Source organism: Globicephala melas, chromosome 3, assembly GCF_963455315.2.
Source record: "Globicephala melas chromosome 3, mGloMel1.2, whole genome shotgun sequence".
In the NCBI taxonomy this organism is placed as follows: domain Eukaryota; kingdom Metazoa; phylum Chordata; class Mammalia; order Artiodactyla; family Delphinidae; genus Globicephala; species Globicephala melas.
This window is the reverse complement of record NC_083316.1, coordinates 72,653,494-72,673,198: the sequence shown is the minus strand read 5'-3', so window position 1 is coordinate 72,673,198 and position 19,705 is coordinate 72,653,494. Positions and strand designations below refer to the sequence as shown.

The window sequence follows — 19,705 nt, the reverse complement described above, 5'->3', positions numbered from 1 at the left end:
CACTCCGCGGCATGTGGGATCTTCCCGGACCGGGGCACGAACCCGTGTCCCCTGCATCGGCAGGCGGACTCTCAACGACTGCACCACCAGGGAAGCCCCAGATCCCTAATTTTATAATGAGCAGAAATACATACTTTTGATGAAAGACTATGTAAACTACAGTACTCCGTCGACACTCAGGTACAAAATCAACAGACAATACATTTTACGGTTTTTAGGAATGAAGGTGAAGTCTTCAATCTGGATCACCTGTATCAATGCGGGAAGAAATGGGGTGCTGGACATCATCTAGATAGAGTTTGTTTCTTTGCTCAGGCACAGTATTTCCTCATAAATAATGAGCCTGGGTCATGCCAAATGGATTCTATGGTTTTTATTGATTGTTATTACTTTTATTAAACAATGTTAGCCATGTAGCATCATTAAAAAACAACTAATACTCTTGGAATATGTACATTCTATTAACTGACATGCCAATCCTATTAACTGATACAAATCAATCCAGTCTTTCATTATAGCAGTTAATTTTCAGATTGCACAAAGATAAGTAATTTATATTCCAAACACAACAATCACCTCTGGGTTAGTCATCCAGTACAATTCACAGAGTCCTATTATACGGCTGCATGTACTTAGAAAGTTTTAGCACAGAGCCAATACAAACAGGGAAGTACCCTCATTCTAATGGTTACTGAGGTGCTAGAGGTGGGTGTCGGCGATGGGGATCCTTCTGAGTTCTACGATCTGGGAGTCAGTCAAGGTGCCTCCCTCCTGGCTGCCTTGACCAGATTCATTATCACTGACACTGATACCAGCTCCTGCAATAGAAAAAGAATAAACACAAAACGCCCAACTATTAGTCCAGCAAATTAACGGTCAAGTTACAGTAAGTCAACACACGTTTACTTCTATTATATTAGTAAAAAGTGAGCTATACATTTAGAATAAATATTATTAATACCTAGCAATTATAAAACTGTATTTTAAATTCCTTTTGGTAGTTTTTATAAGTACAAATTAATTTCTAAAGACATGAATTTGGCTTCTCAATCTTTTTTTCTGTTTCTACATGGCTGACAGGTATAACTTACTCCAAAGAATAGCATTTCTTAATGGGGAGATTACTAAAATAAAAAAGATCAGGCAAGTTATTAGAATTTTTCAGCAGGGGGGTAGGATTTGCTGTTAGAAAACATATAACCTCCAACCCTACATGTACCAAACCTAGTAAGTCCTTCAGCTGAGACTCTGTGGCAGGCATCCGAGAAGAAAACTGTGCATGACAACACCTGGTATCATATCAGTGCCCAGAAGACACTGGCTCTCAATGACTCAGATCTGCTCCTAAGATAAAAATAATTATGTAACACAGTGCCAAAACAGATCTGCACAAGAATCCCACAAAGCTAGCTGTTAACTGAAGATAGCGCCTGGAATCTCTGTTTTGAGGACGCTCCACTGTTTACTACTTTTTTCACGACTCAGAATAATTCAGAAAACTTGACACTATGTTAGACTAACACCTTGTTGTTTTCTTCTGTAATGTGCAGAGGAACACATAAACACACACACACACACTCTCTCATGCGCGCGCGCGCGCGCGCACACACACACACACACACACACACACACACATACACGCGGACTAGGTATGTGGTCACAGGGTGTGCTGTTGGCTGAATCACCAGAGATTACAGTTCCCAGCCCCACCCCCTCTGCTGGGCACAAGACTGCAAACAAGAAGGGAAGTGAAAAACCAGTTGCCTGGGCAGCTGAGACTTCCCTATCTGTCTGAGATGTAGGAAAGGCAATTCTGCAGTTAGTAGCTATGGGAAGATAGTGGATTAGCTTCTTCTTAACCTGTTCGGAGATGGAAGCAGGAGCCCACTAATGACCTCTTTCTAGCCAAACCCTCCTTCTTTTGGGTCTCTGTCCTTCCCACCCTCTCTCTGTTAAAGGCTGCTGCTGAAACTCCACTTCCTGGCTTTGTTTCTCTGACACTGCACTGGCCCATCTCATCCACTCATCCACTGACCTGTTGACTCTTTCTTTCTTTCCTTTTTTAAATAAATTTATTTATTTATTTTTGGTTGCGTTGGGTCTTCGTTGCTGCGCACAGGCTTCCTCTAGTTGTGGCGAGCGGGGGCTACTCTTCCTTGTGGTGCTCGGGCTTCGCATTGCAGTGGCTTCTCTTGTTGTGGACCACAGGCTCTAGGTGTGTGGGCTTCAGTAGTTGTGGCACGTGGGCTCAGTAGTTGTGGCTCACGGGCTCTAGAGTGAAGGCTCAGTAGTTGTGGCTCGCGGGCTCTAGAGTGCAGGCTCAGTAGTTGTGGCACATGGGTTTAGCTGCTCCGCGGCATGTGGGATCTTCGTGGACCAGGGCTCGAACCCGTGTCCCCTACATTGGCAGGTGGATTCTTAACCACTGTGCCACCAGGGAAGTCCTCTGTTGACCCTTTCCAAAGCTATTCTGCTTTCTTTTGCATCTCCTCCTGCGGTCTGACCTCTGGAGGGCTTGTCTTCAGCCCAGCTTCAAGGCACGATCCACCTGATTCTTGCCTGCTCTCTAGCCTAATGTCTCACTAGAGCTGTTGGTCACTCCCTTTCCCCACCGTGTTATTATTCAAGCATTTCTGCCTAGGATGCTCCTTCCCTGCCCCCTCAACGCTTTAGCTTGGCTGCTTCCACTCTTCCTATAAATTATCAACTCAGGTAGTATCCCCTCTGCTACCCTTGGAAACATGATGATTCTCTTTTAAAATTTCAGATTCTCCCATTGGATTATGTCTCTTAGCTAATAGGACAGTGCCCAGCACACTGTGAGTGTTCAGTAAATGTTTGCTCAGTGTATTAATAAATTATGCTCTGCATCCTAGTTCTTGAAAATTCCTCTTCCATTTGTATTGCCTGTTCTGTTCCTCTGATCCATTCTGCATTCCACTGTCTTCTCAAGAACAAACATTAGTTCCTATTGTCAACTGCGTCAGCCTGGAACCCTCTGCCTTGCCTTTCAAGATACTCCTAACCCGGCTGGACCTCACCAGATAGACATATTCCAACTTTTGCCCATTGGAGAGCTTTCTCAAAGTGATTTCTCTTGACTGGTCCTGCAGTGCCATGTAAATCCAGCCTGAGCGTCTTCCTACCTATCCGTCAAGGCCCATTTCCACACCCTTTCACAAATACTTCTTTCACTATTCCTTCAAGCAGGGAGCTGGAGGATGCAATATTTGAAAAGAAAAGTCCTAGTTTATACCTGAAAAAATTATTAATCACATCCCTTTTACTCTCTTGAATTGTCCTGGTATGGATGATAAATTGTAGGGTACCTCTATATATAATGTACATGTAAGTCATGAAGCAAAACCTGACAAACACCTGTGAACTCTTTCCTCAATTAAGAACTAGCATATTACCAATGACAATGTATATTCAAAAATTTAGTTAGTTGCCATGATTTAAAAATGAATACATTTAAAATAAAAAATCAGATTTGGGGGTTCTCTTTAAAAAGCAGAAGACAAGGCAACACTGGGCCAGTATTTCTGGATTATATAAAACAACCACCACCAAAACATGGACCAGGTACTACCTTTTGGTATGCCACTGTTTTTATCAGCTCTCTTGAATCAGTTATGGTGTTTGGCCCTACATGTGAGTAACATTTGAGTTTGCCACACTGCCTTTGAAGGACAAAGGGCCCATGTTTCTCTGCCAGGGAAGCAGAGGAACTGTCTGACTTAGAAGAACCTCCAAGTGGACCAGTGACACATTGCCATTTTATAAAGAGAAGGTGACTGAGGCCCTGAGGCCTATAGCAGCTTGATCTCGGTGAGTAACAGAGTTGCCCAATATGGGGTCAACTACAGAGAAACAGCGAGGACCCCAGCATTAGCACCAGGGAAGAGTGGGGTTTAATGAACAAATGAGCACCAACTTCCTCGGTTTCAAGGTTGGCCTGCTCTAAATGCCACTAGGAATGCATAAGCATCTGCCCAGCATGGAGACAAAGCACATTAGAAGTTCTGAACTAAGAGCCTGCTGAGCAGACTGTGAGGGACGAAGCACACTGGGCTGGAAGGTTCAACGTGGGGTGCAGCTTTACAAGCGACTGGGTGTCACCAGCTTGTTCAGTAGCCCAGAGCCCTGGAAGATGTCAGCAAGTTCTAGATACAGCCTCCCCTGAGTCACCACATCTGTATGATCCACCTCATCCTCCTTTTCAATTTCCTCCCAGTTGACATAAATGCACAATACCCAAATCCTAATCCCTTGCTGAGACTCAGAAAGGACACATTCTACATACAAGTATAACACGGCGGAACTGGGAACACAGCCCAGGTTTCTTGTCTCTTTGTAATTCATTCAATGGTCTAGGAAGGTATTTGGCAGTAAGTATCCTGATTTTCTGCAAGGTATTTTCATATTTAAATTTTAAGCCAAAAATTCACGAAAAATCCAGCAACTGTGATAACAGTTAACTCTCCCCCTTGGTAGACTGAACGGGCAATGTCAAAGGAACTACAAGTAATAATTCACATTCATCTAGAGTCTCTCCTTTCCTCAACATTTCAAACATGCTTTAATTAGGAAAGCATGATTATTAGTCCTGTTTTACAGACATAGGGACTGAATGGGGATCAGAGGTGTTCACTGAGTTGCCCACGTCACACAGCAGGGAAGTCACAGAATGAAGATATCCAACTGGACTTCTTTTCTTTTTTAATTTTTTAAAAACAATTTTCTTTGTTTGCCTGCGTCGGGTCCTAGTTGAGGCATGCGGGGTCTTCGCTGAGGCGTGCGGGATCTTTTGTTGTGCGGGCTCTTCCTTATGGTGCGTGGGCTCCTCTGTAGTTGTGGCGTGCGGGTTTTCTCTCTGTAGTTGTGGCGTGTGGGTTTTCTCTCTGTAGTTGTGGTGTGTGCTCCAGGGCGTGTGGGCTCTGTAGTCTGTGGCACGTGGGCTCTAGTTGAAGCGCGAGCTCAGTAGTTGTGGCACGTGGGCTTAATTGCCCCGCGGCATGTGGGATCTTAGTTCCCTGACCAGGGATCAAACCCGTGTCCCCTGCATTGGAAGGCAGATTCTTTACCACTGGACCACCAGGGAAGTCCCCCAACTGGACTTCTGACCCCAGATGTAGGGTGTTGTCTTTTACATCCTACAGCCTCTTATGGGGGCAGCTCTATTCGTGTGACTTCTTTGTCCCACAGGTTTCACGTGTTCATATTTGTCTATAGAATAAATTTCAAACTCCTTGGCACACATTCAAGCACGAACCTCCCTCACTCAATAGTTATGGTGCAGTGAACACCCAGGTGTTACAGAACACATTATGAATAGTTAAAACTGTTTTTAAACATAACAACAAATCGAACCCAACAAATAATTTATACCACATACTGAATTTAAATTCTGCCAGACACTGTGGTAGAATTTTCACATAGACAATCTCCAAACTTCATGAAAACTTACAATAAGAACACTTATTTGATGGGCTTCCCTGGTGGCACAGTGGTTAGGAATCCACCTGCCAATGCAGGGGACACGGGTTCGAGCCCTGGTCCGGGAAGGTCCCACATGCTGCAGAGCAACTAAGCCCATGTACCACAACTACTGAGCCTGCATGCCACAACTACTGAAGCCCGCGCTTCTCGAGCCTGTGCTCCGCAAACAAGAGAAGACACTGCAATGAGAAGCCCACACGCTGCAAGGAATAGTAGACCCCGCTCGCTGCAACTAGAGAAAGCCTGCGTGCAGCAACAAAGACCCAATGCAGCCAAAAATAAATAAATAAAATAAATAAAATTTTTAAAAAAGAACATTTGATAAATGAGGAAACTGAAAGGTTGAGTTAGTTACTGAAAGTCACACAGGTAGTTGACTGCAGAGCTAGGATTCCAACACAGAGCTCTCTGAACCCTCTTTGAGCCCATTCTTATTTTCTATGGCCTTTTAAAATGTGGCAGTGATACAAAGATCATACTCCTTCAATCTTCTTCTGAGGAAAAAAAAAAATCAAAATCTTTCCAAATTTGGGCTTCCCTGGTGGCACAGTGGTTAGGAATCCACCTGCCAATGCAGGGAACACAGGTTCGAGTGCTGGTCCAGGAGGATCCCACATGCCACAGAGCAACTAAGCCCGTGCACCACAGCTGCTGAGCCTGCGCTCTAGAGCCCACGAACTACAACTACTGAGCCCACGTGCCACAACAAGAGAAGCCACTGCAGTGAGAAGCCTGTGTACTGCAACGAAGAGTAGTTCCCGCTCGCCACAACTACAGAAAGCCCATGCACAGCAATGAAGACCCAACGCAGCCAAAAATAAAAAAAACAAAACAAAAAAACAAACAAAACGTTTCCAGTATGGAAAAGTTTACCATGACTTTAGTGTCATTGGTCTGAGGTAAAATAAGGAAGTTAAGGGACTAAGGATGATGGAGAATCAGATTAGTCCCTCTGGGAGAAGCCCCTGTGGAAAAACACCCTGTTTCTAAGCCCAACAGGCTCCCAGATTGACATTTTCTAGAGTCTTGTCAGCTTTGGATCAACATAAAAATGCCATGATTTAAAAATGAATACATTTAAAATAAAAAATCATTTTTATTACATTAAAATAAAAAAACACTTCTTGTTAGGGATGTAAATAGAGCACATGCCCCTCCATCCTGGACTCACACTCTGTGTAGGCTGAATCTGTTCTAGTTAGCTCTCTACCTTCTCCTCTTCCCTAAATGGAGGCTGTCCCAGGGTGACTGTTCTCATTCTCCCACAGTCCTGGCTGGGGACACTGATGATACATTGGAAAGTTCTATTAAAATAACTAATAATAACCATGGCATCACTAGTCTAGAACTGAGTGTCTCATTTGCCTGTGGAGAGGCTGATGCATTTCAAGAACAACTAATTGAAAGATATGATGTCCTCTTTTTAGAGTGAAATGTGAATTTCTCATAGAAAGATAATTTATTTTAAAAATGAAAAAAGGTCAAGTGTTTTCCTTTGTGTCCTTTTTTTTTTTTTTTTTTTTTTTTGCTTTAAGGAATTCAATATGGCTAAAATTCAAATGGAAAAACAAGTCCATGAGTGGCTTTGGGACAAGGGCTTCTATTTTATACCAATTAAATGAATTTCAAACATAAAATATATTACATTAGGATAAAATTCTGTGTCGGGAGTAGAATGGTAATACAAGTTCAAAGAGAATAGTGTAAAATCCCCAAATGTAAAAGAAGAGCTTTCTTGTACATATTTAAAATAAAATGAATAGCAGTGGTATCAAATTGCTCTGGTACTTAGGCCCTTAAACCCTAAAATTTATAATAGAAATGACATTGTTTGATTCTATTTAAACTTATGAAAACCTTTGGATGTTTATTTAGATATATGCAAAGGGTAATATAACTTTTCAAAGTTGTTTAGGGGTTCAAATGAAAAAGACTTGGAAGTCCCACTGTTCCCAGTAGTTGACTTGGTGTGGCCCGCAGTTAAGGTGGACCTGAGATAGGTCAAGGTTTGCAAACTCAAACATCACAGGTGCCAGGGAGGCTCACATAAATCATTGACACAGGTCTGGTGGGCACTGGACAAACTAAAGAGCTCATGTCCTGTCTAAAGGGGCAGCCATTACTCAGCTCCAATCAAGCAGTGTTGTGTTAGATTTTAAGCACTCTATTGGTAGATTTTGTTTTAAAACATATTCTGGATTTTTACAGGATATCTCTGAATTTTAAAATTTTGCCACAAAAAATTGTTAAAGTGCAATGAAGGTCAAATAAAACTCCCTGGTGGTCCACATCTGGCCTATGTATCAATTGTGAATTCCACTGTGGATGGAGTGGCAGGTGGACTGCTCCTTTGATTTGACCATATTGTATGATGGAAAGCATCTAGGGGGTGGAACTTGATTATTATCGTACCTTTTCTAAAAATAGAGGGGGCCAGTGTTAGAGACTGCTATTGTGGTCTTTTAAAGTATTTACTTCCTAAAGAGTTTAGTGAACTCTAAGGAATGCTAAACGCAGACTATAAGTAAGTAAGCCATTCCATACATTCCGGAATGGAATGCATTTAGTACTTGTTATATATATATAGGACCCAGATCTAATTTAATTACGTCGCAAGAATTCATTTTATGCTTCCAGTGCTGTAACATCAACTGACTGCATTGCAGTGCTGGGGACATAATCTACCCTGGGAACTATTTGTAATCTGAAAGCCCCCTTTCAGTCCTAGCTCGAATGGGCATTCTATACAGTTGTTCCTTCCTCCTTCATGAAACACTTCTCTCTAGTTTTCATGCTGACCATGCTACAGTGTCCTCTGTGGGACCCTCTTCTATTTACGCTTAAACGTAGGTATCATCTTAGATGTTCTTCTTGTTCCTTTTCCTTTCTCGTGTTTTCCCTTCTTCCCTCTCCCTCCCTCACTTCTTTTCTTCTCATCTCTTAGCTTCCACTCTTCCAGACTAAATTTATTCATCCCCATAGCTTCAAATGTAATCTCTGCATGATGCCTTTCAGACCATTACTTCCAACCCCGATCCCTCGCCAAAGATCCCAACTTGACTCCTGAAGAGCCACCAGGCAGAATGATCAAATTATCCAAGTCTGAACTCATCAGTTTCCCCTTGAAAACAAATAAACAAGCAAATGCTCTATGTATGATCCCTCAGTCACCTAGGTGAGAAGCAGGAGCCTTTGGTGACTGTCCTCTCAGTGTTTCCTCAGCATTCTTCTTGTCCTTTTTCTTTCCACTCACCAGATTTGAGGTCTAAACCTTATTCCCTGGGACCATGGTAAACACCTCTCAGCCTTTCTGATTTTGTTTCTAAATTTATTCTTCAGACTTCCCTAAGAGTTATTTTGCCTCAAAACCAGTGGGAACATGTTGTGCCTCTCCTCAAAAACCTCGATGGCTCACTGAGTTCTATAAAAATCCCATCCCTTAGCATGGCATCTGAAGAGCATTTTAATATTATGCAGGGTATCAGGAAGTCTTCTGCTCCCCCAAATGAATCTACCACTAAATGTATTCTGGAAGCCCCAAGTTAAATTAAGTGAAGTGGTTTTCTTTACTCTAGGACTTTTTAGAGCTGCTAAAATGCTCAAGTGAGTTGTGAATCTCTGCAGTTTCCCAAATATACTTGGTCAGGGGATCCTTTCACCAAGGATGTCTAGGAATATCCCAAGGAGGGTGCTTGCTGAAACCCAGTGGAGGAACTACAGTAACTTATTAACAATGTAGGTAAACTACTTTCTGGGCTTTTCTCCTGCTGCCTGGCTTTACTCACCCTCCCTCCCAGCCACACTGCATGCTTCTTCTCCCCAAGCAGGTCATGCACCTGCAGCCCTGGGCTTTGGCTAATTCTATTCCCTCAGTCTGCAATGCTTTTCTTCCACTCTTTACTTACTTAAGCTCTATATATCTTCAAGAATCAGCTGAGCAGGTTTTTAAAAACATTTCCTTGAATTCTCAATAATTAATAACTCTTTCCACTACTTATTTTACTCTTCTTTATGTCATGTTTATCTAATGTCTACTCCTCCAAGCAAACTCTAAGTTTCATTTTTCTTTCACTCATTCATGAAATGAATTCATTCATTCATTCTCCAACAACATCTACAAAAGGTTTACCAACTGCCAAGCACTGATCTGACATGGGAATATATATATAGTAGCATGCACTTTTGAATAACTATTTCAATAGGTTCATCTGAGCACGGACACATCTTCTTGCATGTTTGTACATCTAGAAATGAAAAAGTTCACTGAACTTTTTCTAACAGTGACAGTTCAACATTTTTCTGAGGGAAAAAAGAAAAGAAAAAAGTTGCATATTTGATTTGAAAACAACTCTCCATTGGGGTCACAGGTTGAGTGGAGTTGAACGTATAGGAAGAGCCAATGAAATACTATATATATGATGGCACTTTGAAAACTGTAGAACTATATGAGGCCCATTATGTTGCCTTTGAAAGTTTCTGCTCCAAAGATACTCCATAAGAAATTCTCTTTGGTAGGTCAGAGGCAACACTCTCTCAGGGAGATCACTACCAGATTCTTATGACTCAGCAGTATCTTGGTGTTCTAGCAAGATTCCAGTGCAGAGAGAGTTACATCTGGTTAGAGTATTCCTTTTTCTTAAAAGCAAATTGTCAATTATTTTTAGGTTGTCTCATATTTGGTGCCAAGAACAAAATATCCTAGAATTCGGCTAGGATTAGGAATGGGTCATGAGAATTGGGATGTGGTACGGGTGACTGATTGTACTTTTGCAACTTCATGGGAAGAAGATACAAATTGTAGCATAGCGAGAGTGCCTACTTCCAAGGGGGTCTGTGGGTTCACATACCAGTTTTTAATGCAAATATCAAGTCATCAAACTCCTGCGACTCCTCATCGGCTATTAGTGACCCCTGGCCATATCCTCCAGAGGAAGGGAACGTGGCGCCATTCTGTGGGCTTGGCTTTAAGTCAGGGCTGGCCTGGCTGGCTTGTCGGAAGGATGCTCTCTCCCAGTCAGGTGGCACCTTTTTGGGTGGGGGTTGGGAGAAAAGGAAACCATAATATGAGTACATACATACTTACCCTGAAATCTGTATGAGCTATTTATCTCTGCATCTCATTACAAAGACTGAGTGAAAGGGCTGTTGAACTGTTTAGAATTGACCTTTAATTTTACCTTTGTTCCTTAGAAAAGTAAGTCTCTCCATGAGACCGTCTAATCTGGCGATGCTAAACAATTTCTCTACGAGGATTACTTGTAGATTTCTAAGCTGTCATGCGTGGAAGAAGAGAATTATTTTTTAACCCAATCAATACGTTAAATTTTTTCATAGAATATGTGCAAACAAAGCTGTTAAAAATATAAGAACTGGAGAACCCTCCTAAATCTTTAAGATACAACATATAATTTTAAGTATAGTAGCTATCTATGAGGATATACTGAATTGAAAAGAAAAGCTCTTTGATAGAATGCTAAAGTCCTCCTTTTTAAAAATTAAATGATTAAAAAGATAGTTCTATCTTGAAATGAGTAAATGTATTTGCTTCCCTTGTGGTTACTGGTAAACACCCCTTAATCTTTCCTTTCCTAATGCTTTCCCTTCTCTGCGTGGCTTTCTGGAATGTCTCTGCCAGTGCCTCATTGACAGCTGGATCAAGGCCAATTCTAAGCCGCTGAGGAATGCAGAGCACACTTTAGGGTATGCCACTGCGCTCCACCCCCAGTGAACATTTAAGTAGTGGCTCAGGCCAGGAACTGAACTGTCACAGCTGCTGCCTCCCAATATAAGGTTCTCTGAGACACTGCGGGGATGCCTCGCACTGAAAAAAATGATTTGAGTGCTGGAGAAATAAATTTGAGAGAACATGAAACCTTAAAGGATTTTACGAAGAAGTGGAACATCTGGACTACCACTGTTCAACACAGCGATGGTTCAATACAGTTCAGTATAGCACTGTGATGCCACAAATGTTTTAGACATTTGTTCTCCATTACGGTAGCTACCAGATATATGTGGCTATGGAACACTAGAATGTGGCCAGGGTGACTGATGAAGTGAATTTTTTTTTTTTTTTTTTGCGGTACGTGGGCCTCTCACTGTCGTGGCCTCTCCCGTTACGGAGCACAGGCTCCGGACGCGCAGGCTCAGCGGCCATGGCTCACAGGCCCAGCCGCTCCGCGGCATGTGGGATCTTCCCAGACCGGGGCATGAACCCGTGTCCCCTGCATCGGCAGGCGGACTCTCAACCACTGCGCCACCAGGGAAGTGAATTTTTATTGTTATTTAATTGTGGCTAGTTTAAATTTAAACAGACATACATGGCTAATGGCTAATGTATAGTGTCGATCTAGACAAATGCTAAACTGGGTAGCCAAGTAAAGAGACAAAAACCATTATTTTAAAGATTTACTCCCACACTGCTGATCTTAAAAATATCTGTTTCTATTGTTACCACCTGGGATGTGAAAATAATTCAGTTTTAAGAGCTTATGGGATATAGAAATGGTACTAGATTGCTGAACCCTTTAGGGTACTAAACACATATCAAGATTTTTAAATATGGTACTTTATTTGTGATCACTTACCTTAATTTTCGCCTGACATGAATAAAGTTACTTTCTAAATTAACACGGAAGACAAAAAAAATATCACTGAGCAGGTAGATTATCTATTTACCTACTTAACTATGTATAAACTGTTTTCTTTTCAGACATATGCACTTTGATTTCCTGCCGTTTTGCAGGATGCAAACACAAATACTGTTCCCCTTGGCTCCTTCATACAGAGACACTAACATGGGCTGTGTAAGGAATGGTAGGCAAGCACATCTCAGGCACTGCAGAAATTGTCAGGGACCTGTTTACCATCTCTTCCTGGACAAATGTCTTCAGGTATGTTTCAAAATACAAGCAGTGGTACCAATGCTATGGGTGGCACTACTGAGAGGTTGGTGGCAATGTGATTTAGACACAAGAACCCAAAATGACGTGGAGGGAGAACATTGGGAGGTTTATTTGTTTGTTGGGATTGAAGTAGTGGATTGGCACGAGTAAAGGAAGAGAGCTGTGAAAATATTTTCAGGAAGAAACGGTATTTGAAAAACCATTTCTGAAGCAGATTCAGTCACTGCCGTAACCAATTAGGAAGCTTTTGAAGAAAGAGCTCTGATTTCCCGGTACAAACTGCAGGTTAATAGAGCTCACAAAGCAAGGAGGAAAAAGAATTAGATAACAGACATGATACCATGGTGAGCACAGCAAATACCAGAGATCAGAGAATGTCAGTAGGAAAAGGATTTAAAAGTTACATGGCACCATTTAACTTGTACTCCATAAAATGGAAAGGTTGTATATCAAAGAGTGAGAGAGAGAAACAGAGAAGGAGAAAGGGCAAGGGCAGGCACCTCCTCCATAGCGCTGATCAGATTCTGGGTAGACTTGCTGATCTCCCCTCCAACAGGAGGCATTCCACTCCCGGGTGTGAAGAAGGCTGTGCTGGGTCCCGGGTGCCCATTCATTTCCACTGTGTAACTGGCCTTCATAGGGCAACACGTCTGATTGTGCAGAATGAAATAAACCACAAAAACGTACAGTCCCTGCAAAAGAAGAGAACACTAGCATATTAAAGGAAGTCCTGCTACCATAGCTAAAGAATAAACATGATTGTAAGCATAGCTGATTTTCTACAAGTGTTCTCCAAATGCTACCCAAAGCTGGGAATGACAGAACATGTTCGAAGTCTACCAACAGGCCCCTGTAAATTTCTGAATGTCACAAAAGTTCTTCAGTGTCATTTGAGAAAACTGCTCTCTCACTTAGAAGTCTTTTTTTTTTTTTTCTTGGTTAGAACATCAGTAACTGAATCCAGCTCTACGAATACATGAAAACAGAATTGCAGAAGTATATCTGATTAGCTGTGTACATTTTGTTTTAGAGGGCAAACCTCTTGCCTTCTGAAAAATTACTATCTTTTCCCACCTATCTCACTTAATCTCATTTTTTTTCCTTAGCAAAATGGGGAGTAATGCTCCAGCCACCTTGGCGACTCAGGGAAGGGCAGCACTAATTAAGCCTTCTAATTCTGTTTAAATATCTCACCTACTTATCTCAGTTGGAAATAAAATCGCTGGGTAGGGACTCAATATGGATTGCTTAATATTTAGCATGCCTTGCTTCTCAGTAAACGTTACATGAGAATGACAAAGCTATCTTGTGCATTCTTAAACATCTGCAGGCCCTTTAAATTCTTTTGCAATCTAGTCAAACTCTTGACAATTGCTCTGCTTCCGTCACAGAGAGCAACTCACATTTTACAGTTGTGTTCCAGACACTGCCTACACTGGCTTTCCTTCATGATTTCTACAAGGGATCTACTGTATACTTCTAATGGTGCTTCTACAAAGCTTGGTAATTTTGACCTTTACACAGCCAATAAAATATGTTAAGTTGTGACTTTTGTGTCTGTTAATCCTGGTGTTTAAGTTTTGGAAGCAAATAAGAATCTCCTTAATTACTAAAATTTTAAAATTAATCCACAAAAATGAAAGCAAGACACTCAGCTTGTTAAAGAAAAAAAGGAGTTAATGTCAAGATCTTCATAAAACACAAATAAGTATGGTCATTTTTTTTTAAGTTTGCATTCTCCCATATCTCCTAATATTTCTGGCAGTGTAGAAGCAGTAAAGCAAACAATATTGTGGGCTTAAAACTTGTATCTGCTGGAATAAATAGTAAAAAGTCTATTAGAAAATCCTCAAGGCACAAGAATTACAACTAACTTTTAATGTAAAATGAAATTAGAGGACAGTCTGCAAGGTAGGAATGCTAGCATTTGCCATTTCTGGAATATTGTTATAAATTAGGCCTTTCTCCTCTTTCTACTGGAATGACCCCTTCCTGAGTTGGCTTCCAGTCTATGTAATTAACAAATATGTTTTAAAATCAGTGGTTTACCTGCTAAAAATATTTTAAAATGTAACCATTTACATTTAAAATGTAACCATGATATAAAATTAGTAACAGAAACATTCATTTCCTTTTGAATTGGGCTCGTTTTGGTTTTTTGGAAACAACATTAATATTCTAAATTATGTAGGGTAAGTGAATTACTTTCACATGCAAATGATGTCATGTACATTAGCAGAAACAAATCTTCCTGAAAATATACACATCCAAAATTTTTCTTGTACAAGTAATTTTTCACATGGGTATGACCTAATTATATTGGCCACAGACAAAACAGGAAAAAAATTAAACTGTCAGCCTTAAAAACTGTGAGAATGTCACCGATTTATTTCAGGATTTCTCTTAGCGTTACTAAGTGATAGGGTAAAAGCTGGATCAGGAAAAAAAAAAAGTCCTAAAAATCCATCTCCAAGGATCCATTTGTTAAAACAGCACTTCTCTCTTGTTTGTTTTTATATCTAGTCTTTTGTGTTTCAGAGAAGGAACTGTCTGCTGAAAACAACTTGCATGTGAAAACTGCATGTTTTTTTTTCCTTAAAAGCATATTTACATATATAGTAAATATTCTGAATCTTTTAGATGTGTGCCAGGAAACATAAACACTGTTAAAATGGAAAGAAAAGAATGTTTAAACGCAGATTGTATGACATTTGCCTGTGCCCAGCCCAGGCTGGGCGAATATAGAAAAAGGACCTTCATTAGCCAAAGTACTCAGCTGTGGAGGTTTCTGACCTCACAGTAAAAACAAGTCCCTACTCCAAACGCTGTATATTAAATCTCAGGCTCTCCTTTGTATGATGTTCCGTGAAAGAATTTTAAGAGAGAATCTAGAATCTCAATTATTCAATCCAATCTGCAGACCACCCCTATGTGCACTGCCAGATAATGAGATGCAAGGATAGAACATTGCCTGCTACTCCCAAGTTGCTCACAAAGACAATATCCTACAAAATAATAGGTTAACTGTTCCAGAAGCAGGACGTATATAATTCATCTGTCCTTCCTTTTCCTTATTTAGTGAAAGCTTACAGAGAAGGAAATTCTTTCTGTGCATTGCTGTTTTGATTATTTTGTTGGGTCTCCTACTTACAATGATGAAAAATGCTTTCAAAAGTCTTTAGTTAGATTGTATCTGGATTGGCCAACCTTGGATTCCTTTTGATTCAGGAATTTAAACCTATTAGCAGAGACACAAACGAGACCAAAATGATCTAAAGGAGTTAATAAATACTCTTAACATCTGAAGGAGCCAATAAGTACAGAAGATTTTGGCTGCCTATCTCAAAAATTTATGTTGGTTCCATATGAGGTGCGAAAGAATCAACATTGCCATTTGCCAAATTTACCCGAGAAGTGATGGCAGAGGAGAAGTGGGTAAAATGGGAAGCTGATTAAGCTGCCTATCTCTGAAGGAAGTGAAGTCTCAAGGCTTCATACTGATCTGAGTATCCCCTCTGAGGACTAAGATACAGCCCTTAAGTAAGAATAGTTAAGCTTCTCAGGACTTGTAAAAAGATCTCAGAGGAGGGTTAAACCAGGTATCAAACCAGGAATTTGGAAAATTCCTGGTCATCATTATAGTCACCTAATAGTTATGAGGATTACTTATGGATGAAGTTTGAAGTGACTTTAAAAGTTTTTAATCTTTTTATTATTTGTTTCAATTCTTTATAATAAATATTTATCATTTTTCCAAAAATAATAATGATTAAAAAAAAGTCTAAGCAAATTTGTCAGTATATTAGTAATAAAGGGAACATGGACACAGGGACCGTTTATTACTGCTGCTTTTCTTTTCTATGTTTTTAAAACTTTGAAGCACAAAGATATTAAAATAATAGGAATATTGTTTTTGGAGACCCAGGGAAAGTGTGCAATTTCAAAATCTCTAGGTATATGTTAATTCTGTTATGAAAACTAGTTAAGAAATAGGCAGTGTAATCCTACAAATGGCCTAATCAAAACCACCTATATTTTGGATAGCCTAAGAGCACAAAACAATGTAGGATAAAGGACTTAGAGGAATGAAATCTTCATTAAAATTAGGCTTTTTTTTTTTAACTCAAAATTTACAAATTTGGGATTACAAAAAGAATATCTTTCATTAAATTGTAACCTCCTAGAAAGTAAGAGATTATGTCCAGTTAGCTCAAAGTTGTATTTTTTAGTTTATAGCATGGTCCCTGGCACACAGGAGGAGCTTAAGAAATATCTGTTAAATAAGAAATTCTGGTGTTTAAGTTTCATCAGTGGGAGAGAGTACGATGGAGTGGGGACAGGCAAGTGTTCGTTTTAGTCCTCTAATTTTCTCACTATAGTTAGGTAATTTGGTAGTTGCTCAATAAAATTTTGTTTTGGCTCAGTCTTTGTGTTTTATACATTACATGTGCCAAGACTCTCTTATGGGAGAGTGAAGCATCCACTGTTGGCTGGGTCTCTGCTCTTCTGGGTCTGTGACCCTCTGGTGGTAGGCTTGTTTGGTGCTGAATCCCCAGGTGACTTCCTGGCTGTCTCTGCCTTCTCTGCTGGGACTGGGTTTGCATAATGCTGCTGCTTTTTCTTGTGACTACTTCTCCTTACAGGGCTTCACAGCTTCTGCTTTTGTTCTCCCTTGGTAGACACCCCTGTGAAGTCTCTGTGATTTCTTTTTTTTGGCTTCACACAGCTTTTGGGCTGCTGACCTACTGCTGTTTTGCATCACCAGTGACTAAGCAGCAAAGACTGGATGTCATGCCAATGACAGAATTGAAAAGACAAATGCAGTATATGCATTTGTACATTTTTTTCAGGTGTGAGAAAAGGAGGAATTTCATTTCTCATCACTTCATATTTTTTGAACTGCTCTTATTTTTCACAGTTTAAGTTGCTTTTGTTAATGTTCTTATTTACAGTAAGAATCTTCAATCTAACATGTGCATTAAATATACAGAGAAAGGAAACAAGTGAGTCATCTTGATGGCCATTGGTTATCAGTGCAATTGTAACATTTAGAAATCTCTGGGAACAATTATCACCCAACTGCTCTTAAAAATATTTGGATGGGATCAGTAATTACCTAGTGTTCACCATGAGCTATGTCAAGTTCTTCTAAAATTTCTTATTAACTTAAGGGACACGATTTATTCAGAACAAGGAGAGTCAACAGAAGTTCAGTTAACTTAGTCTGCTGGCTTCAGACATGTCTGTGACTGAAATATCTGGGTAGCAGGGCTTCACTTTCAAGGTTGGGGCTTCGAAAGACGTCTATTCTAAATATTGTTAAGTCCTAGGAGCAACAATTCTATGTGTTCTTTTTAATCATCAATATCCAGAGCATAGACAAGATATTTTTTCTTTTATACAACTGAAGTTTCTATCTGCAATTTAAGAACATATTTCTGTGTGTGTCACTTATGGACAGGAGAAACATTTGGTCAGTCTTTTTTGAGATTAATACTCATGAATCAAAAGACAATTATTAGGTTATGCCTCAGCAATTTCATCTCCAGATGGTATGGTCCCTTTTCCTTCAGCTTTTCTTCTTGAAACTTGTTCTACAGGACTTCATCACAGAGACTCTCAATGTTCTTTATGCTTCTGTTAAGTTTCAAAGCATGGAGTGCTAATCAATCATGACACTACTTATCAGGAGCCAGACTATTTTTGACAAGATAGAAGGAACTGAAAATTAAGGTTGTTTTTTTTTTTTTAAGTTACAACAACACAAACCCCTGATCCCACCAACACCCTGCTTTGAGAGTTCCTAGATAAGAAAATTTTCAGAAGTACAAATTGAGTTGGTGGTAGGACTGAGGGGCAGAGAAGGCTGGAAGTGGTCATGACAGTACTGGGATGGAACTAAATAATGGAGAAGAGGTTTGGAATCTGAGGATAATTTTTTTTAAAGGTTTTAATAAAAAGTGGAGAAGAGATTCAAGTTGGATTAAGCTTTGAATGTGAAAAATGTTTTTAACTTAAATGACAAAAATGCCAAATTGTACCATGACTATTTATTTAAATATTGTTATATTTATAAGTACTTAAAAAATAATTTGAACCATTTTTGGTTTACTCTGAGAAATCTCTGCCACAGGCACTGGAAATACCTAGAGTCTGCAGAATAATATTAATAATAATAATAACAATGACAATAGTAAAATAAAGTGAGCTGTTTCCTTGTCCTCTGGGGTGGTTTTCCTATGCAGAAGAGATTATTCAAAAGTTTACTATTTGTTTTGTCTAACAGTAAAAAGTCGGCAGCGTGTCCAACAAACTATGGTGATGGGTCAAATCGGCCCACTGCCAATTTGTACACTTATAGCAAATCACCAAGATGTACACTTTAAATATCTTACAATTTCATTTGTCAATTATACCTCAATAAAGCTGAAAAAAAAAACCCATAATAATAAAAAGGACAAACTACTGATACACATAACAATATGAATGAATCTCAAAGTCAGTATGCTGGGTAAAAAAAAGCCAAACATAGGGCTTCCCTGGTGGCACAGTGGTTGAGAGTCCGCCTGCTGATGCAGGGGACACGGGTTTGTGCCCCGGTCTGGGAAGATCCCACATGCCGCAGAGCGGCTGGGCCCGTAAGCCATGGCCGCTGAGCCTGCGCGTCCGGAGCCTCTACTCTGCAACGGGAGAGGCCACAACAGTGAGAGGCCCGCGTACGGCAAAAAAAAAAAAAAAAAAAAAAGCCAGACATAAAGGAGTACCCACTGTATGATTCTATTTATACAAAGTTCTAGAAACTACAAATTAATATACAGTGACAGAAAGCAGATCAGTATTTGCCTGGCTATGGATGCAAAGGGAGGGATGTTCTGCAAGGGGGCCTGGGGAATCTTTTGGGGGTGATGGAAATGTCCTGTATCTTGACTGTGGTTTCATAAGTGTGTAACCACCTGTTTTTTTTAAAAGCTGAAGAACAAACTAGAGTTTTGAATTTGTTGTTTTAATAAAGTGAACATTAATCTTTTAAACTAAGGGTCAGCAAACTTTTTTCTTGAAGGGAGTCACATAGTAAATATTTTAGACTTAGCAGGGCATATGGTCTCTGTCGAAACTACACTGAAATTTGAATTTCATACAATTTTCACATGTCTCAAAATATCATTCTCCTCTCTATTTTTTCCAGCATTTAAAAATGAAAAAACCATTCTTAACCCTATAAGGACTTTTTAACATAGTTTTGGTCAGCATCTTTTAAATTGCTTTTTCTAAAGGCCTTAAAAATTTAGCATTCAGGT

At 40.0% G+C, this 19,705-nt stretch overlaps 1 protein-coding gene across 1 annotated transcript in view; it reads right to left on the bottom strand.

The window, feature by feature from the left end:
* Positions 1-364: 364 nt before the first annotated feature.
* The window catches only part of ADGRV1 (adhesion G protein-coupled receptor V1), a 564,815-nt gene continuing 545,474 nt past the window's right edge, over positions 365-19,705 (bottom strand). The window contains exons 89-91 of the mRNA XM_060296007.1: positions 12,908-13,099; positions 10,350-10,527; positions 365-818 (exon numbers count right to left, since the gene is read on the bottom strand). Coding sequence (XP_060151990.1) covers positions 700-818; positions 10,350-10,527; positions 12,908-13,099 — 489 coding nt within the window. The 3' untranslated portion in view covers positions 365-699. The remainder of the gene's footprint in view (positions 819-10,349; positions 10,528-12,907; positions 13,100-19,705) is intronic.